This window comes from Pseudoliparis swirei, chromosome 22, assembly GCF_029220125.1.
Source record: "Pseudoliparis swirei isolate HS2019 ecotype Mariana Trench chromosome 22, NWPU_hadal_v1, whole genome shotgun sequence".
NCBI lineage: Eukaryota > Metazoa > Chordata > Actinopteri > Perciformes > Liparidae > Pseudoliparis > Pseudoliparis swirei.
The window spans coordinates 16,499,311-16,522,850 of NC_079409.1; the positions used below are offsets into that span (position 1 = coordinate 16,499,311).

The following is a 23,540-nucleotide window of genomic DNA, read 5'->3' on the forward strand; positions in this document are numbered from 1 at the left end:
GGCTGTTTTTCACTGTCAAACATATAAGAAATATCAACTTTTTTATATATTTAATGGGCTATTTAGGTAGTCAACAAACAAACATGAAGTACCTCACACTTAAACTTGGGAAGCAATATTAATTCTAATAATTTTCTGGAGGTCTTAATTGCTGGGGTCAAATTGACCCCGAGGGTAAAATATGTTGGTAAATGTAAAGGTAACAGGAGGGTTAAACAGAACATGTTTCTCTTGTTTGTCAACCATTAACTCCACCATGATACAATCTAAAGGCCTCTAGTCTTCCTCTAGCAGCTGCTGAGGCAAACTGACTGTGTGGGTTTTCTTCATGAACTGGGCCGTGATGAAAGGGACGGCGGGGACACCGCTGCAAAGCTGAAACCTCACCGGCCCGGACACGGGACAGATTGACAAGTGACTTTTTTGCTCGGTCCCGATGCGCACGCACGGAGCTCTGTGGCGCGAGACGGAGATCGATAAGTGTTAACGCAACGCGAAGAGACAGAAATGACATGCTGCTGTGGAGATACGATCAACAACAGACGTTTAGTTTAATAAAAGAACAAAGACGTGCAATAGAGAACATGTCAGGGGGCGGGCCAATCTTTTAATGTCATGCGATCTACCGACACTACGCCGCGATCGACTGGCAGGTCGCGATCGACGTGTTGAGACCCCTGATCTACAGGAAGTAAAAGTCGTGACAAGGTTTCCGTAGGTGAACCTGCGGAAGGATCATTACCGATGAACAGACCGTCTGCATGAGAGCGGACAGAGTTCAGATTGAAGTGGTGTATTGGAAGCTCATTTTGCAAGTGACTTTTTTTTCGTCCCGACGACCAACAACAGACGGATTGGAAGCTCATTCTGCGCATGCGTTAAATGCGTTAAAAAAAATAACTAGTTAAACCTGTAATTGAATTAACGCGTTATTTTTCACAGCACTAGTTAAAATACATTCAATGAATATGACAGAGTGTATTAATAGTTGGTAGTAGGCATATTCCACGATGGAGACCTCCACGATCCATCAGGCAAATGGAGGCAGAGAGGAGGAGTGGGCGGAGTCTCAACAGGGCAGTGGCGTAGTTGGTATTACTTGCTCATGTGATTGTATTCACAAACTGAGTTTCCTCAAGATGGCAACCGCCCAAGGTTTTGAACATTTTCCAACAAATCTCCACACAGTCCGTCTCCGCCTCTGCCTCCTCATCGCCCCGGTGTCTCTTTCCCTTCCCCGTCCGACTCCCACGCCACAGCGGCTCCACTGCGCCACACACGATCACTTCAGTGAGCACAGATGGGTTCCACGGTCTCCAACCGATGAATTGGTAAATATTTACCTTCCCAGATTGTCTTTCTTCCCCTCTCATCCGTCCATTCCTCCACCCAACTCCTTCCTCTGTACATCGCCGTGCCACATTCATCTGTTTTCTCCTTGCTGATGTTTTTCAGGATTCTTCTGTCCCAGTGGTCTTGCCATCTTATCACGGGGGCCGCTCGCTCACAGGCATCTGTTGTGCAAACACGCTTGCATACACATGCACATATTTTGAATATATGATGAAGAGGATGGCTGTGTGTATATGGAAAGTCATATGCACATATGGGGGGGGGGGGGGGGGGGCTCAGCAAACAAAGAGTTGATGATTATTGTGTTTAAGACAATGGTGTGTTTTATGAAGCTTAATTCAACAAATTGAGACAGATGGGAGACTGACTGTGCTTATCTTGAGTTTTAATTAAAAGACTTTAGTCTCTTATGAACACATTCTCCGAGTCTAAATCCTAACTCCGACTGGATTCACATTTAGGCTAATGGAGGCTTCCGTCTTAAGAGATGTGCTTATATGGGGCAGAAGGAGAATTTACAGGAACAAACACCTCTTTTCCTGCCCTGATTATATCTTTAATTTAGGGAGTTCAGTATTGTCTCTTTATTCTGAGGCAGTAACAGGAAGTGCAGCGTTAGTCGTGAGGCTAGTGGCTGACTGCTAGCATTGGACAAAGTGGGTCCATCCTCCTCCTGTCTCATCATAGAGGCATATACTTAACATATTCACCAGGCATTAGTTTACATTCCATTAACGCACATCAGTCATAGTCTCAGACATTGTTAAACAGACAATTAATTACATTTAGCTTCTATAAAGAGACATTTATACTTCGAGAGGTAATCAAGGCAATCGTGCTCTATCGGCATTCAATGCAGATCACTTATATATGCATATATATATATATACACTACCGTTCAAAAGTTTGGGATCACCCAGACAATTTCGTGTTTTCCATGAAAACTCACACTTTTATTTATCAAATGAGTTGAAAAATGTATAGAAAATATAGTCAAGACATTGACAAGGTTAGAAATAATGATTTGTATTTGAAGTATTACTTTTTTTCTTCAAACTGCTTTCGTCGAAGAATGCTCCTTTTGCAGCAATTACAGCATTGCAGACCTTTGGCATTCTAGCTGTTAATTTGTTGAGGTAATCTGTTGAAATTTCACCTGCGACAAGTTGGATTGGCTTGATGGGCACTTCTTGCGGACCATACGGTCAAGCTGCTCCCACAACAGCTCAATGGGGTTGAGATCTGGTGACTGTGCTGGCCACTCCATTACAGACAGCATACCAGCTGCCTGCTTCTTCCCTAAATAGTTCTTGCACAATGTGGAGGTGTGCTTTGGGTCATTGTCCTGTTGGAGGAGGAAATTGGCTCCAATCAAGCGCTGCCCACAGGGTATGGCATGGCGTTGCAAAATGGAGTGATAGCCTTCCTTATTTAAAATCCCTTTACCTGGTACAAATCTCCCACTTTACCAGCACCAAAGCAGCCCCAGACCATCACATTACCTCCACCATGCTTGACAGATGGTGTCAGGCACTCTTCCAGCATCTTTTCACCTGTTCTGCGTCTCACAAATGTTCTTCTGTGTGATCCAAACACCTCAAACTTGGATTAATCTGTCCATAACACCTTTTTCCAATCTTCCTCTGTCCAATGCCTGTGTTCTTTTGCCCAGACCAATCTTTTCTTTTTATTGGCCAGTCTCAGATATGGCTTTTTCTTTGCCACTCTGCCTGAAGGCCAGCATCCCGGAGTCGCCTCTTCACTGTCGACGTTGACACTGGCGTTTTGCGGGTACCGTTTAAAGAAGCTGCCAATTGAGGACCTGTGAGGCGTCTATTTCTCAAACTAGAGACTCTAATGTACTTGTCTTCTTGCTGAGTTGTGCACCGGGGCCTCCCACTTCTCTTTCTGCTCTGGTTAGAGCCCGTTTGTGCTGTTCTCTGAAGGGAGTAGTACACACCGCTGTAGGACATTTTCAGTTTCTTTGCAATTTCTCGCATGGAATAGCCTTCATTTCTAAGAACAAGAATAGACTGGCGAATTTCACATGAAAGTTCTTTTTTTCTGGCCATTTTGAGAGTCTTATCGAACACACAAATGTGATGCTCCAGATAATCAACTAGCTCAAAGGAAGGCCAGTTGTATCGCTTATATCACCAGCATAACTGTTTTCAGCTGTGCTAACATAATTGCACAAAGGTTTTCAAGGGTTTTTTAATCATCCATTAGTCTTCTAAGGCGATTAGCAAACACAATGTACCATTAGAACACTGGAGTGATCGTTGATGGAAATGGGCCTCTATACACCTATGGAGATATTTCATTAGAAACCAGACGTTTCCACCTAGAATAGTCATTTACCACATTAACAATGTATAGAGTGTATTTCTGATTGATTTAATGTTATCTTCATTGAAAAAAACAATGCTTTTCTTTGAAAAATAAGGACATTTCTCAGTGATCCCAAACTTTTGAACTGTAGTGTATATATAAAATCATTTGCATGTTTGCATCTTACATTTTGCAGTCAAAACTATTGTTGTGCACTGCTGAACATTTTATAGGATCAATTAATATGTGTTAAAGCTATTTTGAGAATTTGAAGTAGAACAATATTATTGATGGAAACTTGTTTAGTTTATTAGCTGGTGGACATAAGACGGATGGTCTTGTTATGGGGAAAAATACAACACTCATTGTGAGTACTTTGTGACAAAAGTTCATCCCAAGTTAGAAGAGTTTTAAAGTTTTTAAAAGTTTTGAGAGTAGCCCTTCTGCATCGGTTTGAACCAAAAGCAAGTGAACACCTTATCCATCGTCTTTCCTGACTTTCTTCTTTTCTGTCTCTGTGCTGTTGAAAGGTGAACAATAACAAGATACATTTCTCCTCTCTCATTTTAACAAGGAGAGTATCAGTGTGGTTCTTGTTAATTAGTAACACACATCACGCCTCCATCACCCTTAGATCTGGGAGAGACGGAGGTGTCAAAATGGGTTTTTTCTCTCTCAGCCTCCACCCCAGGAAAATCCACCAAAGCCAATTCACACCAGTCCCTCTCCCTGCTCTTTCTCTCAGTATTCTATATCCATGTGTTACTTTGCACCCCCGGCCTGAATTGTGTTTTTTTCCCCAGTAATGGTGTACATTTTCTTCTGCAAGAAATGAAAAGGAAACTACAGTAAACCCCATCAGCACTACGACCACCAAAGGGTCATTGTAAATTGGATTTTCCAGCCTTGAGGAGATGCTACAGACGATTATCTATTGCGGCTAGAAAGAAAACGTGCTTGTTTGTTTACATTGCTAATTTGATTTACTTTCCCTCCTACTGTCATTGATGAAATAGCTTGGAGGAAGTCTGTTACCAATGTGTTGTACTCTTGCGACAAGAACATTCAATAGCAATACATAATGAGAGTTTATTCAAACTTTTCTTTAATCCTTGTTGGAGAAGAATGTTTACTTGATTGGATTCCCTAGCCTGCACACATTTCCGCCAATGTGGCTTTTGGACTTAATCCGCACACCGACTAAACGTTACCTCCCGACGACCATGATGTGGGTACGCATCGACTCAGGAGGGAAGCCCGCCGCCCAAAAATGTACTGTATCTATCGTTTCTCAGGCCGTTTAACTTGATTAATTACTGTAGAAAGCCTACAGGCTGTGAATAGTCCTTTGTTTACCTCACAAAGTAAAGGATTAAAACGGTGTGTTTTGTGTTGCATTCTCAAGGGGTTTAGAACCGCTGCTGTTCAAGAAATACATTTTAAACCCAAATAGAAAATAATTCATGGATTCATCCATGTAGCCATTCAATGCACAGATTTTTGTTTTTGATTTATTTAGTTTTACTTTCCCAAAGAGTCATTGATAGGCAGATCATAGAGGTCAAGGATCCCTGTGCCTGCAAGCCGATGGTTAATATGAATGACTCTAAACCAATTGGATCTCATCAATAGGTCAGAGGTTATCTCGGGGGTGCAGAAGCAAGAAGTTAATGTAATTAAAGCTGCATCACGTGTTCGATTGCAGAGAACATGTCTTTCCACTCTTTTCTTAATGTTTTTGTTGAGCTGTTTGTGTGTGTGTGTGTGTGTGTTTGTTTTCTGTCTTAATATCTGACAGTTCTCATGAATTTTCCACAAGAAATACGACATTCTTCACTTTCATGCTTTTTATTTCATTGCTGTTTTCGTTTTGTGTAAGTCGTAACATATACAGTTCAGAAATTGCATCATCACATTTGAGATGCTTGTTTGAGGAGAGGAGACGAGGGGAAAGTAATGTTTTCTCCTGCAAAATTCGCATATTGCTAGTAATCAGATATGAGGTTTAATGCTTTAGTGAACATGCATACTCTTTTAAATTGTATTCCGACTTTTTCAAAGCAGCATACATTTACTGAGGAATGTAAAGTATGTACATCCATAATTTAGTCGCTTGTGACTGCTGTCAATTCTAACAAAATACACAGAACTAAGCAATACATTTATTCCCATACCCCACTGCCTACGATTAATCCAATATACCAGTGATTCAATTATCAATAGCTTATGATTGGTAGCAAAGGTTGCTAATCAGGGTATGATTGGCTAAATGAGTTAATGGGAAAAGGCTTAAGCCTTTTTTAATGCTATGGATATCAATAGTGGGGAAATGTTTCCGTCGCAAACTTAGTAAGTCATTTAAATTAATTGTTTAAGCAGTAATTGGAGGTTGGTGAATGTTAGAATAAAATGTATTGTTTTTTTTGTGAGTGGCAATAAGTCACATGGGTTTAATATCAACAACACCATGAACTGTTGTTACTAATAGATCAAACTGTTGTTGATGTCACATAATGTAGTCACGAAACTTTACAGTTGTGTAGTTGAAATCAAAATAAGGGCTGAGATCAAAGGAGTGTGGTCCGAGCAAAAGTTTTTAAAAAATGGTTCTACAGCCAGAACAACAACAACGTTGATAAATTGCCTCATAAAATGTCTTCTCTGTCCCTTTTGTTAGGGTCCCAGGTGTAACCATCGCAACAGATTTAATCTGCGGTTTTCCTGGTGAGACGGAGACGGACTTCCAAGAGACGGTAGACTTGGTGAAGCTCTATCGATTCCCCAGTCTCTTCATCAACCAGTTCTACCCCAGACCCGGTACACCTGCTGCTAAGATGGAGCAAGTACCAGCACAAATGGTGAGTGGAGACAAGAAGTCATCTGACAAATAGGATCTGGGCTAAATTCAGCTTCCCACGTATAAAAGTTCTGGATGTGATTGTTGATGATGTGGCCACAAAGGTCGCACAATTATGTTCCCCTTAACACTCAATTTAGAAAACAGAGTAAGTTTGAAAACGGCCTTTAATAGACAATAACTTCATAACCTGAAGTGCAGAACTGTGAATTGTGTTTTGTAAGTTCAGAAAAATACAATTATGCTGCAAAGCAGAAAACATGACCCCAGGCGGATGTACAGACGCAGTCATACATGCACACTTCTGGATCTATTTGTTCTGGTTCCTTACTGAAGGAAGATGTTACTTTTTTTTTGTACAAATAAACTTTAGAATCAAAACGATTTTTTTATTATATTATCATTAGCAATTATAATTACCAAGACTGCAGGGTCTTAACATTAACAAAAATAAATAAAACATAGCTCCAATTAAGTCCATTAAAAAGTGTTAAATGCCATTTTCTAAGATATTAAATAAGACAAACCACACATATGTTACCCAAGATTATCATGATCCTAACACAATAGTTCACTACCCAACAATTATGTTAATAGGATGGTGGTCGGGGGGGGGGGGGGGGGGGCTAAAACAAGTGGTTTCAATATCCACAGTTATAACCCCTGCTCACAATTTTCCCTAAATAGAAGATGACAATTATATAATATTGTGACTTTTTTAGGTGAAATTAAATGAATTTAAAGCTGCAGGGCAATATAGTTCCATTAATTCTTAAATTAAGTACTTACTTATCTTACTTTCACATTTTACAAAAGCTTCTTAAATGCATTCCTTATTTTACTTGAAATGAGAGAAGAACAATGTATTATTTATAATTCATCCAGATCTATTAGAACAATTCATATATATATTGTTGAGATATTTTTCAATTTAACTTTATATATCAGTTGTTGAATACGTGTAGATGTTAATTCAACTACTTCGATATACAGTTTCAGGGACTAAATCATAACACAAGTTAGACATTGATGTGATGTTCCGGACCTTTGCATGAGGATATTTTCTATAAATGGACCTATATTATGACTTTTTCTGACGTTGAAATACAATGCATTGTTTTCGACATACTTGTTATCTTTTTATTCTGACAGACAATATACTTACCTCTATGACTACTTCTATGGATTGTTTTCATTACGTTTTATTAATTTTTTTAAATATTCTGTTACTTTTATCAACCATACCATCAGTTGTAAGGATTTCTTTATATTAAATACAATGTATTATTTTGAGAATACTACATGCTGTGACTTTGGCTGACTAAATCACGATATTCATTGCAGAGTTACTTATAGTTTCTGCTTAATATACTTTTTATGCGTCTTTATTTCAACGTACTGATGCACAACACATATTTTGGTTAACTTAAGTTCCACTCCTTGTTGATTTAATTCTGCTAAATAAGCAGAATGCTATACTGCTCTGCCTCATTCATAGTTGCTTACGTAGATCATGACCTTGATTTAATCTTGTTGTTATCTAAATGTGAGCGCCTTATTTACAAAGACGTTGAAAAACCTGTGTAACTCACACAGTGGAGCAGTGCTCACTGCTCACATTCTTGAATGTGCTTCTTAACCAACGCATGCATGCTTCCTGAACCTGAAATATTTTCTTTGACCTTTTTCTTTACTTTGACCCACACCATTATGCTATACAATATCCTCTATGTTGTATCTGCTCTTGCATTGCACTTGCTCTCTTTACCATGAAAGTACTGGCTCATCTCTTTCAAGTGGATCGTCTTCATCACTCATTCTCTTTTCCTCCGATGTTTCTTCATTCTCTGAGGAGAAGTGTGTCTTGGAGGGATCAGTCCCGGGATAACCACATCACTGCTTCTCTTCTACCCTCTCCTTTCTTTTCCCTCCAACTGTTTCAACTGACTTTCATTGTCAGTCTTGGGATGCCAACACACATCTATCCTTTATTCCAAAAGCAGCTCTCTGATGATCAGAATGTAGCATGATGCTGATTCTTGTGGAAATGTACTATTGCCAAATCGGCCTTTTTGTTCACATGAAATCATTTTGGAAGTGCTCTTATTTTTTATGAAATGAGTATGAGTCGCTATGAATCACTAACATCTTTAACAATTGTGTATTTGATTTTAGCCTAAAATAAGATATCACCTCCATTTCTAATATGCATTTTCACTGGTCATCTTAATTTTTAAATGTGCGTTAATTGTGAGTATATTTTTGCTTGACAAGAATAAAAGATGAGAGAGAGATAGTCCGAATAATGTGTTAGGCTCCCTTTAACCAGTACACCTACATAGGTGGTTAAAGCTGCCCACAACATCACATCATCAGTCAACATGCACCTGTTCTTGCACACACACACACACACACACACACACACACACACAGACCTACAGACGGATACACACACAGCAAGTGGAGGCAGCTCGGCGATGTCTGGGCCATGTAGGGCCAGTCATTAATAAAGTGCACCAGATGGTTTGTCTGGAACACAACTGTGTTGAATAGCCACAGGAGGGATGGATGGAGAACTAGATGGAGTAGGAAGCACAGACAGAAGGGGGCCTGAAAGGGAGGGAGGGAGCGAAGGTAAGGAAGGAGGAGGAATCTGAAAAGGAGAAAGATGGAGGAAAGTGAGACGCCAGGGACTACAGGGAGATGTCCATTATGGGACCTAAAGGGGAACAAGTTGCCAGTCATTAAATTGGCCAATGTGAGTGCTCACCTACCAAATGTAAAAGCTAATGTGGGTGAGAGTGTCAATCTCACCACTCGGCTGTGGTGAAGCTGGTGGTCTCTGTTTATGGTTTACACTGATCTTACACATGTAGCACACCATGCCCATTAACAACAAGCCACATATTGAACCTTTCTTCTCAGTATTGTACTCAGACGTGACAGTTTGCATTCACCGATACTTTTACTATTAATGTAAGTTGAAAGAAGTTTTAATCGACAGAGATTGTATGAAACACCTTTTTCAGCTCTTTAATGTTCCTTAAAAGCCTTACAGGACAGATGGATCCAAAGGGTTTTTACCTTATAACCCACCATGCATTGCACCATTGGAACATCTCTAGAGGTGATCCTTTGGTATAAGGTGGTGGGACGTGTCCATAGGATCAAGTCTTTTGGAAACAGTGGACATTATGTCTGTGCGTGTGTGTGTGTGTGTGTGTGTGTGTGTGTGTGTGTGTGTGTGTGTGTGTGTGTGTGTGTGTGTGTGTGTGTGTGTGTGTGTGTGTGTGTGTGTGTGTGTGTGTGTGTGTGTGTGTGTGTGTGTGTGTGTGTGTGTGTGTGTGTGTGTGTGTGTGTGTGTGTGTGGAGTAATAGCTAGGACTAGATAATAAGAATACATGGGGTTGTTTTGGCACAGGCTTTGTATCTTCCAGGTTCTTATTATTATTCTGTTGTATTATTGATGCATTGCTTTGAACAAATGTTTTCTTCAGGACCTATAATACAGATTCTGAAGTTGCCCGAAATAATAAGTATCAATATGTAACAGTTAAATATAATAGCATAGTGTTAAGATGGCGCGGCTGTGTCCAGACGCCGTCGAGGTAGCTCCCATGAGATTTGCTCCTTTAGTTTTTTTTTTTTTTTTTTTTTTTTTTTTTTTGCACACACACATCGGCACTAACATAACACGACCACACACTTTTGGACATTGGAAACTTTACAAAAAAAGGTTTTTTTTTTTCTTTTTCTTCCATCCAGCGCGGCGTGGCAGAGATCCGAACCGCACACAACATCAACAACAACAGTGCCGCTTACGGGAGACGACGAAGGCGAAGGGAACGGAAAAGGAGACGGAACTGACAGAGACCTCTCCTTCCAGCATCCTTCTTTCTTCATAACGCCTGGATGGTGGAAGGATGATGATGTTATGGATGATCAGGGACAAGAATGGACATGAGTGACTGTTATGTTTTGTCTTTGTTGGGACACGGCTGACCTCATTGGCCCTACCCGGGTCCTGTCTACCGCCCCTCCCTCTCTCTCTCTCTTCTCCGTGCAGATCTGAAAAGTAAATCTAGGTATCTAAGGGTTAACAACTTGGGTTTCATGAAACAACACAAGAACTCTGCAAGAACTTCAAGAACTCCTGGAACTCCCTCGTCATCTGGAACAACATCTGATCTTCTCATGCCCACCCTCCCTCAGTTCCCCATCACCACAGCGGTCATCATCACCACCCCAGAGCACCGGACACCAGCGGGCACCATCGGACCTCATATGTGTGTTATGGGCATGTTGTGTGTAGTTCAGAACACAAATATCAGTGGTACGCTGGGCTGGTGGGGCGGTTTAAAAAAAAATCCAGTGTGCTACCAGAAAAAAAAACCGCCACCAGAGAACGGCTACGAGAGAAGAAGAGGAAATAACTGAGGGCTACAAGGAAGGTGTCTGTCTCCGTTCGGACTCTCACCGCTCGCAAGCAATCCCATGCTTCCTGGCCATTCCAGGTAAGTAGCGTGTGAGCTGGGGGGAAGCAGAGTGAGGGGGAAGTGGTAGAGGTCAGAACAATAGCGTGCGGTCGCAGATCCGACTGAGACATGAAGTTCCAATCCCACAATGATCATCGCAGCTCAGTTGACGCCAGCCCCAGTTATGGAAGCAGTAATGAGCCAACAAAAAGACAGGTTGATGAATCCATCCAACCAGTCTAAAAAGGTTGATAGATCCATCCGCTGTCCATCCTGCTGCCTGTGAGCACTCCGCGGCTGTGTCCACTCACATATGAACGGGGACAGCGTCTATGGACCGAGGAGGCGAGAAGAGTGGAGGAAGCGAAAAGGCAGCCGGCAGAGAGGGTGGACAGGCCAGGGCATCAGGACTATAGGAGGGGCCGGGCCAGGACTATATCACAGACACCAGGCTGAGACCCAGACTACAGGCGTAGCCATCAGGGATTAGCGGAGAACCTTAACTCATTTTATGCACGGTTTGAGGCTAGCAACAGACAGCATACCGCCGAACACTTACTGCTGCTGGGGATGAGCCAGGTGAGTGAGCCGCTGCGCTGGACACACACACTCTGTGAACGAGCACAGTGTGTTCACTGGTGAGTGAACACCAGAAGCTGCAGAAGTCTGGCACAGGAGAGCTGGCTCCAGAGAAGGGGCTACAATACCTCAGCCAGGGCCCAGTGTTCACCTGTGCCCTATTTCCTCTCTGCCACCCCCTGCCCTCCTGTGTCCTCTCCCACACTATTTGACTGATGCTCCTGTCCTCATGCCCAGGTGATGGGTGACTACCAGCTCGTGGCCTCTTCCCCAGACCTCATGAATGATGCTCCTCCTCCTGATACTCCCTATTGCAGCTTCTCCTCTCCCCTCGCGGACATGAAGATGCTTCCCAGGCTCTGCAACACATCCCTCTATGATGCTGTCTCCAGGTATGGCACACCACACACTGCTGCATCTGGATGATGCTCAGCATATGGCACCGACTGTTGATTCAGCCAGCTGACAGCTGTCACCACCACATTGATTATAGTTCAGCTGGGCCATGGGGTGGAGCCACCACTGAACACCCCTGTGCTTGGCTGGGTGGTCCTCCCCTCTGTGTGCCACACTGAACACCCTGGGGGACAACAGGCCACACCCTGTCAGGGACTCCCCCCACACAGGTGTGATCAGTTCCAGTCTCACACCCCCACTGTTCTGCTGTACACATCACAGGTCAACGGTCCAGCACAATCATGCTCGGCCTGGACATGTGGTGGACCATCTGGCCACGTGCAGGCACAGAGAGCTACCTGGAGATGAGGAAGATGAAGATCTGCATCCTGGCGCCACACCAGCAGCCTCATCCTGTGGACCAAAAGAGGCTGATTGTGGTACCTAACGATCACCAACAACAGAGAGGGTGGCATGACACAGGGGATTCAGGGGACTACTGTGGAGGGGGTGGAGAGGGTACATGAGAGTATCACGAGGAGTCAACTGAACTGTGGACCAGTGAGGAGGGCTGTGAACACTGGGAGTCTGGCAGCTAGAGGACAACACATGCTCAGGCAACACAGAGTCCTTCAGAGAGCTGTGAGAGACAGGAAAGCTCTGAGCTGAGCTGAGGATGGTTTGAGGCTAGGCAGCCCAGGAAGCAACTGCCTGCTCGAGTATAGGATGTGACTCTGCAGTAACCAGGTTGGCTGAGCTCAGAACCACAAGAACTACTCCAGGGTCAGCAGAAGAAGGTTTCAGAAGGATAGGTCAGGCAGAACCACAGCCAGATTGACTCCAGAACAACAGGAGACAGAACAGAGGACTGTTTTCAGCTGCTTTCCTCAGCTGGCGCCTCACCAGGAACCAGAACTGAACAGAGAGCCCTTCTCACCAGCTGCACAGACACACACACACACTCACACACACACACACACACACACACCACACACACTTGCCAGGTACACACACACACACACACACACACACACACACACACACACTTGCACCATATTGTGTTGTTTGTTTGTGTCACCACACACACACAACACACACACACACATTGTGCATTGCAATACTGTGTTGTTTGAACCCTGTGTGTGTGTAATAAATAAAACATCTGAATGTAATATGAATCTTCTTGTTAGTGTTGCCAAGTCGCAAGCACTTAGTTGAAGTAGCGACAACAAATTAATCCAAAGAAGAAGAAAAAACATACTTTGTTCGTACTAATATTTGATTATTTAACTATTTTCATCATGTTAAAACATATTTAATGTTACTGTTACAAAAACACATATTTGAATAGAGAGTCCCAAGGATTGATTTGTCTCAGTAAGTCAGTGAGTGAAGCAATGGAGCCCCATAGAGCTGGAGGGTCCAGCTGCGATGTGGCCCAGCTATCTGTAGGTGAAACTTATGACCTATTCTAACAGATGATATATGAGAGAATGGAGGGGAGAGCTGAGGCAGATGGAAAGAATAGGGGACCACAGGGATGGAGGGAGAAGAGGGAGCATGTTGAGAATAAAGGGATGTGAGTGCAATTAGCTTGGATCTCCATGATCATCCCCAGGTGGCTAGAACTTAGCCTTGATAAATGGACTTTGGGCGGTGGCGGTGTGTGTGTGTGTGTCTGTGCGTGTCTGTGTGTGTTGGTCGGCCTATTGGTATGCAAGGAGCGGGTGAGAATGAGCAGCTGCTGGAGCAAAAGGGAGAGAAAAAAGTGATCAAGAAGGAGATAAGCTATTCTAGTGGGACAGTGTTTTTAATTTCCCCTGGTTGTAATTGGTTAAGAACTCCATTACCCATAAGGCACCAGTGTGGCAGATGTCAAAGAGAAACAGCTGGCCACTCGTAGCTCCACCCCCTTTCTTCACTATCATTTATTTACGCCTGGACACACACACACACACATGCTTTCTCCCCTCTGTCTCAAATGCAGAGGCTTCCTCCCTCACATGCGTATCAGGGAGACGAGAACGCGTCACTGAAAGAAGTCTGAACACGGTTTCATCCTGCACCGTGACTGAGAGGTAGTGACCTGAATGAGCCGTAATGATATTATGAAATCACAGTATGTTTATCATCTTTACAGGTAATGAAGAGCATGTTTAGGGTAATTCATCTATGTGGAGTGTGTCTACGGATATTCACACACACACATGATATTATTCCAGTCTATATGTATCATATCGCATTGCTGGATCTTGAGTAGCGATTCAAAATCAAATGTTACGTCTTTCTCTCCATGTAGTAGCGATGAACAGAGTATGCCTTGTGTAGAGCTCAACATGCAGCAGAGCTGACGGAGCTGGAACTTGGCGACCTCTGCGTAGAGGAAAAGGGTCACTCTCATTGTGATGCCTCGAGGAAGTGTGAACATAAACACTCACAGATTATGCCTGTGGTTTATCTTGGAGTAATATAGCACACAAGTGCCGGGGGTGTCGGCTCTATAGCACCAACATCTGTCTGTCATTAGGGAAAGACAAATGGGGACATGCTGGTAAGCCAGCAGCGTGTTCAGTGTAGGCCGAGGCAAGATCACTGTTACCTTGCCCCACAGCACGCTCAGGCATCCTGACATACATGCACTTGCTCACACACACACACACACACACATTTATACTGCCCAGTGTCAGTGAATCACACATTAAGCTTTTTCTCTAAAGTCCACAGACATTAAACCTTGCTGGTTGTGTTTTCATGCACACACTCACACACACACACACACACACACACAAACACTGTCTTACAAACCTTTGAACCCTTTGAAAGACATTTGAGAGTGTTTGCCGATAACAATCTTTAGGCATGCAGCTACAACATGCAACCATGATGACATCACACAAGTAAACATCTGTACTGACTATAACTTCAATCACTTAATAAGTTCATGCACATTTTTGGATTATTTTTTATTCTTTTAGGTCTGTAGTTGCTGGATAATTTTGACTAAATACCTTTTTAAGAAGCCGCCTCTCTGAAGACAAGAAATCATCACTCAGTCAGTGTAATTACATTAAATAATTGCATATCTTGCCTTCAGAGCTTCACAGCATCGCGTAGGTATTTGACACAAATGAGTTTTGATGTTGGAACAGCAGTGTTTTTATGAAGCGTGTATATTTTTTGAATGTGCTCCTGTCTCCAGCGCTCCTGCATGTGTTTGGAGTCTGTGTATGGACAAGTGTAAACATCGATGTCATGTCACTTTGCGTTAGACGCAGCATCCGTCTCTGTGGGCAACAACAGATGGACAGAATGGCAACAACCATCGTTCATCATCACCACGGTGACAGGTCCACGGATGCACACTCACAGTGTCTATGCATTGCCGGGGTGTCTCCAACATAACCCTGATGGCATGCTCGATTAATTCCTCTGGTTGGTGAACCAGATGCATGTACGCTCACAGACACACACGTACCTGTACAGACACTTTATTGTGCAAGTCATTGTTGCCTCTTCTATTCCATTGCAACTTTAATTCTGAGAGGCGGCGGATTCACATGAGGCATTGACGTTTCACAGCGGCCCTGTTTGTTAAACAGGTTTCAGGTCTGTATTTGAAGCAGGTCGTGGCTGTATTTTCACATGTTTACCTTCGCATTGAAAATGCGGAAGGTTTTGTTTTGATCGCTGTGTATTTATTTATTTGTTTGTATGCGTGTTATTCGCATAAGTAAAAAAGTATTAAACCGAATCGCATGAAATTTGGTGGGATGATTGGTTATTATCCGGGGACCATTTGATTAGATTTTGGGATCGATCGGGTCAAAGGTCAAGGTCATGAAAAGGTCAAAATCTTCTTTTTACCATAGCACGGTAAATTTGTATCCAATTGGCATGCAAATAATGCCAAAATGTTCATAATTCAATGCCCAATCTTGTGATATGCGAAGTTATGCGCTCTACCGAGTGCCCATTCTCGTTTTTTATGTTTTAATCAAGCAGGATTTTTTTATTGCCATTTTATGAATATCGATGGGTGCATTGACCAATTCATTATCTATTTTTTCTTTTCAGAAAAGGGCATCGATGACATTATTTGTTTTCTGTAAACTACTGTAATCCAGGTTGATATTATAAAATGACAGCAAATGCAGTAAACTACACACCTCCGTTTCCACGGTACGGGGTGCAACACGTTTCTGCTCAAGGGCACCCCGGCAACAGCTGTTGTGGGATAATGAGAACTTTTCACTCACTTCCCCTGAGCGTTGTTCACCTCCCATGAAAGTGGCAACATCATTTTAGAAAACTACACGCCTTGTTAATTCAGAAGTAGAGCTCTCTTTTTTGGGTTAGTTCTCTGTGATCAGTTTTGTTGTCTCTTTTTTCCTTTTCTCTTTCAGTTGGCATTATAATGACCTTGTATTCAGCATGTTTTCACATCTTTGTTCTTTTCTTGCACTTGTGTTTGTGTGAATCAATGTAGGAGCACATGCTACTATGTGTGCCTGTGGTGTGTGTTTTTGTAGGAGTGTGTATGTGTGTATGTGTGTTCGAGGGAACTGGATCAATTCTGCTGGGAGCCCATTGGTGGTTGAGAAATCCTTACCTGCGGTTACATCTGTCTTATAGTTACGCACACACACACACACACACACACTCACTCTGTTGAGCATCACTGCATACAGAGTGGTGAGAGTGTTGAAGGGCGGGAAAGAGGAGAGAGAATGGTGTTGAGGAGCAGTGATGAGAGAATTGCTCTCCTAAGGTGCTCCAGGCAGAGAAAGAATGTAGAAGGACAGACTGATAAGGGGGAGGATGGGTGAGATAGTGGAGACAGAATGATTAGTATGAGTTTCCCCTCACTGGAGAAAAACACGAGGAGCGAGGGAGAGGTTGAGCACTGAGGGGAGAGGTGGAAAGGCAAAGAACACGAGAGAAGATTTTGAGTTTCTGGAGAGCCTTTTGACAGAGAGAGCGAGAGGGAATCTGTGAAAACCAGAACGAGGGGCTGGTAGACGGACAGGGCCGATGATTTAAGGATTGCATGGACCAGGGGAGCCCTGGGTGAACAGAAATTGAGTAAGAGATAGGTATAAATGGAGCGTGTAAAAAAAGAAAACAAAAAAGATGAAGCCAAAGAAAACGCAGATGGAATAGAGAGTGGGGCGAGGAGCGACGATAGGTGCAGTGATAAAAGGGCGGGCCTCGCCACAGACAGAACCCAGACAAAGTCAAAGTGCTATCAATCACCGCCTTAAACACTTCTACCCTCCTGCCTCCATTTCACCTGCATGCTTCTGACTCTGCTGTGTTTACATCGCTGGCCACATCTTCTCTGTTCCCTTTGTTTTCTTCTTTTTGTACCTCACCCTGTCCACTCTGCCTGTCTAGCCAAGGACATTACCCTGTCACGCTGTCCATCTGGGTCCACTTGACCACGCACCTCCACGTATATAGAGATGTGTCTTCCTTCTCTGCATCCATCCCCTTCTATTCCACGTCCTCAAGCTGCATTTGACTGTCACACTATAATGATGCCTGCGTGTGATAGCAGAACGATTTTGTAGGCTGCCTGCTCCATATGTACAGATCTAGGCCTCGGGACATTGATTTTCTTGCAGAGGAAGAGAAGAGAGCCTAGCAATGAATGCACACTCCCTTTAGCTACTGTAGCTTATATGCTTCCCCCTTAGCCAGACATGGCCTCATCAGCAAGCTAATTAGCTCTCTTTGTAACTGCATCGGCCTCATGTCACTGATTGCATTAACAACTGCCACACATCAAACAGCCATGTCTCACGTGTGCTTCTTATTACACATTAAGGACATGCAAGGCTAAGGCCAGACTTTGAGAATTTAATGAGAGAAGGAGAAATACTTTCTGCTACAGCTGGTGGGCAATTTCTTCTTCTGTCCAGTCCATATATTACAGATGTTATGAATTACTGTAGGCGACATAGTCAGCCATAGTGATTTTGTGTTCCACCTGTTTAAGTGACTCAATAAGTTAACATGAGTGAAACTGTACGGTGTCCATATTTATGACAACAACAAGACGATGAGTAGATGCCCGTTGTATATTTCATCGAGCTCCGTTTGTTGTGGTCTGTTTAGCTGTATTTTACATGCGCCGTGTGACATAGCTATGGTGTGGCTTTGAAACCTAAACTGTATTTTGTTTCTTTTAATTGTTTACAGAAGAAGCAGAGGACTAAAGAGCTGTCACAACTGTTCCACTCGTACAACCCCTACGACCACAAGGTGAGACTTCTTTATGTTCCTGGATCACTTCGCTGGTTTTCGGTTTCTGGAGCTGTCGGTCAGCCTCTTCCAGTTTTGCCCTTAAAATGTGCTGCTCTTTAATTTTCTCTTCACATCTGCCTATAGAGCGTATTCACGTGACGTCAGCATCTCAATCGCGCCATCTTGGGGTCCCACTTATTAAATGTCAGAAGAAGTTGACCTGGCTATCGTGTCCGCTGTTTGATTATGAGAGAGCCCAGCAACCTCAGGTCCTTCTGCATTACCAAAGAAAGATTTCAGCGGTTGGAATTGAATATTCGCAACGCTTTTTTACCTGATTTTACTCGCTCAACACTTTGTGGTTAATTCGCTAGTTACCAGCACATAGCCCGGTCACATTCCTGTCAAACAGTTTTCATTTCCGCTATCGACCATGGGACATTAACAACTATTTCTGCGTTATACTTGTTGTGGAAATACCACAAATATCGGAACATCAAGCGCCCCGTGTCTGGGTTCATATATGATCCATAGTGGCACAGCTCCGCCTCCAGGACGAGTGTCTGGATGAAGCCGCTTCCAGCTCCTTCAGGACCAGCAGTGACTGTTTGGCTGGCCGTGCTGAGTGCTGTTCCCATGGAGCCAGTGTTTTATTTTACCTTGAAATGAATCAGAGTAAAGGCAGACATCGCCCGACGGAGTTGCCATGTTCATGGCTTCCTCACAAGTTTCCATCCACAGTTCCTTTTGCGCAAGTGAAAGACATTGATTTTCGCTTGGCGAAAAAAGCAAAAAGAGATTATTGACGAGAGTGTGTCAATGGAAACGTGCCCACAACCCGATGTAGCAACAGAATCACATGAGAACAGTCCTAACGAGTGAAGCCGAAGTAGATGCATGACAAGTTGAAGTCATAGCCTGTCTTGTTGAGCTGATAAACCCATATTCTGAATCATTAGTCCCACATCCAACAATGAGGCACAGTACCATAATCACAAGGAACACCGTTTTGAACTGAAATTGTGTCCTTCAGGATAAGATGGTCATTTCTAAAGAAGAGCGGCATAAAATAAAGCAAAACAATGCCGTGCATGGACCCAACATGGCCGCCAAAGGTTGTTGTGGTCACGTGAGTGAATACGCTCTCTAGCTTAATGGAGAGGGCCCTGAGTATCGAGCCTCATTCACCTCTCTACCAGAAGCCTTCACTTGACATCAAAAGTGGTTGTAGGTCACAATCATATTGACTTTATAGCTTTGATGATTTTGTTGTCTCCTCAAGATGGACACCTCTTGTCAGCAATCTCGATGATGAGGACAGCTCAAGTGTTTGTTCCTGATTACAATGTGACCGTGTGAGAGTGAGAGAGATTGAATCCTGAAGTCGACTGTATGTATGTGTGTGTAAAGGCCCATCCATTATGAGGTTAACATCTGACAGCAGATTGAATATGCCTCTCTTCAGGCATTCTCATGGTGATGTCACCCCTGTGACGGCAATGTGTGTGCGTGCGTGCAGCGTTCTTATATAAAGATGTCCTTCTGAAAGTGACAAGCCCATGACAACAGCTGTCACCACATTTTTCTGCCGTCATGCAAACGAAAAATTTTATTTGGACATATTAGACTTTTATGGGTTCTTTTCTATTGCTACTTCCAGGCAAAATATATTTCCGACCTTGTCTTTGTTTCCCTGTGAACACAATGTCTGAACAGTGGTGTGATCACTTGGTTATCATAATAATAAATAATAGAACAGTGTACATGGAAGCGGCGGCTTGCTCCTGCAGAGTAAATGTTGTGCACATGTCGGTGATTGAAGCCTTTGAGCAAAGTTTTAGATTGGCCAAGTTTTTTATATTTCTCTCTTTTTTTTGTCGAGATTATACCTCTCGAGGAGTTTGTGCCTTTGGTGCTGTTGGTACACACTAATTAAAAGGATATGAGAGTGATCACGTCTTCACTGTGGCAGGCAGGGGTCTTTGCCTCCCACACACTTAAACGCACACACACACACAGTAGCAATAGTCCACATGGAACACACACGCACGCAAGCAGGGAATGTGAAACGAGCAAAGTTAGCAGTTAATATCTTTGTAATGCATTAACAGGTTTGCATCTAAATCAGTTAGTTAGTATTTGTGAACATGCTTTCTCCTCAAGTACGATTCCCAGGGGAGTCGAGTAATTAACTGTGAGAAAGTGGACTGCACGAAGCCTGCTTTGCTGGGCTTCTCCGTCTCTCAAATATCACTGAACAATTTGTTCCCATACGCATTCATGTGCTCAATGCTCTGTCAACATGCTGATTTAAAAACGTTTGATTCTTCATGTCCAACAAAGCCCAACAAGTAGTCCAGTTTTTAGGTATAAGTATGTGTTGCACATTACGAACTGCGTCAGAAACCCTGATAAGACGATTGCATGTAGGCACTAAAATGGTAATGTTTTACACAAAATATCTTAATTACGCCTCAATAATGAAATCTGTATGTGTATGTATATATATATATATATATATATATATATACAGTGGGTACGGAAAGTATTCAGACCCCTTTAAATTGTTTTTTGATTTGCTAAAATCTAAAAAGTTATTTTTATTTCTCATTAATGAGAAATAAAATGATTTTTTAATACTTATGAACATTTGATATTTCAGTTTTAATTTTTTAATAAATTTGCAAAGATTTCTACGTTTATGTTTTTTTCTGTCAAGATAGGGTGCTGAGTGTACATTAATGAGAAATAAAATAAACTTTTTAGATTTTAGCAAATGGCTGCAATGAAGCAAAGAATGAAACATTTAAAAGGGTCTGAATACTTTCTGTACCCACTGTACATCAGTGAAATGACAGAGCATACAAGGGGCAAGGTTATGTTCCTAAAAGACAGATGTTGTGTCCCACGTTAAAACACTATTGTCTCACCAGTTCTTAGACCTCTTAATTCACTCTGAGCCGGTGTGCAGCCGAGATCCTCGGAGACAAAGACCCGGTTCCATCCCAAAGTTAAGGCTATAGATGAAACATGGCTGCAGTCAGAGCCCCAGACCTTATGACATACCCTCCGATCAAAAACACATGTGTATGTATCTGTATTTATGGTATGGTATCTGATAGCACTCATACATGAATATTTTCAACATGTCAAGCAGGCTTCTTGTACATTTTCCATGCAGCACAACTTAATGAATGTTCCTGAAGGTATTTTTCTTTTTTCCATAGATTGTGCAGATGGGCAAATAAATCCCAGAGCATTATAAACCCAGATAGCCATGAGATATGATTTAATGATAATACATCTAACGTCAAGCATGCTTCCACCCAGATAAACCACAGTTCTTCCTCTTCTTGCCCATGTCCATACACCGTGGAAATGTTGAGGCACATCAGCTTGTATTAAGAAGCCCATACAGCCGGTAGATAGAAATAAATGAAGTCTGATAATGTCCCTCATTTTACGTTAAATTCCCTTGGGTGTCTGGTCTTCTAGCTTACAGTCTATGTCGGGATTATTATGTGTTTACGAACGTGTGCGTATTTGTGAGTGTGTGCGTGTGTGTGTGTGTGTGTGTGTGTACGAGTGATTGCGGAAAAAAAATAATGAGAGAGGCATAGATTTAGAGGGACGGTCGACATTTGTACAGCTATTTATGTTGATATGCATCCTTCTATAGGTTTGAAAAGGTCATGAGGAACGGCCGAGTCAGGGCGGGGGCGGTGGGTTAATTGGGCTTCATTGTCCCTTGGCTCCAGGCTACCAACCAAATGAAACAATGTTTTTAATTGAACGAATTGTTTTGTTGAATCACAAATGTGAAAAATGGCTATCTGAAACTGAAATGACAATGGGTTGTACATTTTTAAATAAATATTTGTTTTTATTTATTTATTTACTTTCGTACTCTCCATCTTTCTGCGTCTTCCTCTCTTTCACTTTACCTCTACATATTGAACAGTGTTGTAACTATAAATATGTCTGAGGTAGATGTTTTTATCTTGTGTTCATTCATATATAGACAATTGCACCCATACTGTGTGTGTGTGTGTGTGTGTGTGCGTGCGCTTAAGGGACAACGGTGTATGTGTGTGTTTGTGATGATTAATGTGAAATATCCTATAGCCAGATGGTGCTGAACAAGGCCCATCCATCAGCAATGAAAAGACCAGTGGGCAAAAAGCTGGCGGAGCACTTTGTCTAAGGCCAATGCCCCTCACTGGACACACACACACACACACACACACACACTCTCTCAGACTCTACACACACAGACAGACTCTCTAAGGCCTTGACTGTGTAACCCACTGAGCCATGTTGGAGCCATGTGTTTTGTTTTGGAGTTCAGGTTCTCTTGTTCCTTTGCTGCCGGAGTCCCACGTGGTCGGGCCTTACCCTTAAATACAAGTTTGGTATACTTTTGACATGTACAGGTCTGCAACCCATTTTAGTCCCAGGACGGAGTTTGAGGCCCAGATTGTTGCACCTTCTCCCTCATGTTTTGTGTTTCGATGAGTTTGTCAGTCAGAAAGCATACGCATGTTCTTGTATTGATAACCAGTTAGTTAGTTAGTTAATCGTTTTATTTGAAGAGGGACAATGCACATTAATGAACACTTTAGACAGGTTATGTTTTCAGTGTAAATATGCCAGATTATAGCTTTGAGCTAATTTCCATCCGTAGTCCCTGACGTACAATATATAATAACATGACATTTGTAAAAATATTAAATACATGATATGCAAAAAGAGCAAGAGCAGCATACATGAGTATTTACCACATGGCAGTACAATATAGCAGCAGTGACATGTAAAGTGCAATACAAGATAAGATAAAAGTGCTACATAAAGTGCAAGAGGAGAATACCCCTATGCTAAAGTGCATTTAGCGGTGATTGCACGTCTGTGTGTTTCTCAACCATTCTTTTAGTTGACCTTTAAAGCTGTTGAGGGTGGCACAATCCCGTATCTGAGTTGGGAGGCTATTCCACAATGAGCTTCCTTTAACGGAGAGGACATTTTGGCCAAAAGTGGTCCGTCTATGGGGGACTTCACAGTCTCCTCTGGTTTCTGACCTGGTGGAGCGTCCAGTGTTTTTTCTGTGGATGAACTCCCCTAAGGGAGGGGGAGCCAGTCCATGTAAACATTTATAAATAAAACCCATACTTTTAAAAGACTTTAAATTGTCAAAACTCAGGAAATGGTGTTTCTCAAGGATAGTACAGTGGTGGTATGAATTAGGCTTTCTGTCAAACACCTTGATAGCCCTCTTGTACAGCTGTTGTATTGGTTTCAGGTTTGTG

The 23,540-nt window shown here is 42.6% G+C and overlaps 1 protein-coding gene across 2 annotated transcripts in view; it reads left to right on the forward strand.

Moving 5' to 3' along the window:
- Positions 1-23,540, forward strand: part of cdkal1 (CDK5 regulatory subunit associated protein 1-like 1) — a 230,079-nt gene that overhangs the window by 155,549 nt on the left and 50,990 nt on the right. For both annotated transcript variants that reach the window (XR_008835463.1, XM_056444982.1), the window contains exons 11-12: positions 6,362-6,542; positions 18,193-18,255. Coding sequence is in view for 1 of the 2 variants with exons in the window: in XM_056444982.1 (XP_056300957.1) it covers positions 6,362-6,542; positions 18,193-18,255 (244 nt within the window). In the remaining variant the exon portion in view is untranslated. The remainder of the gene's footprint in view (positions 1-6,361; positions 6,543-18,192; positions 18,256-23,540) is intronic.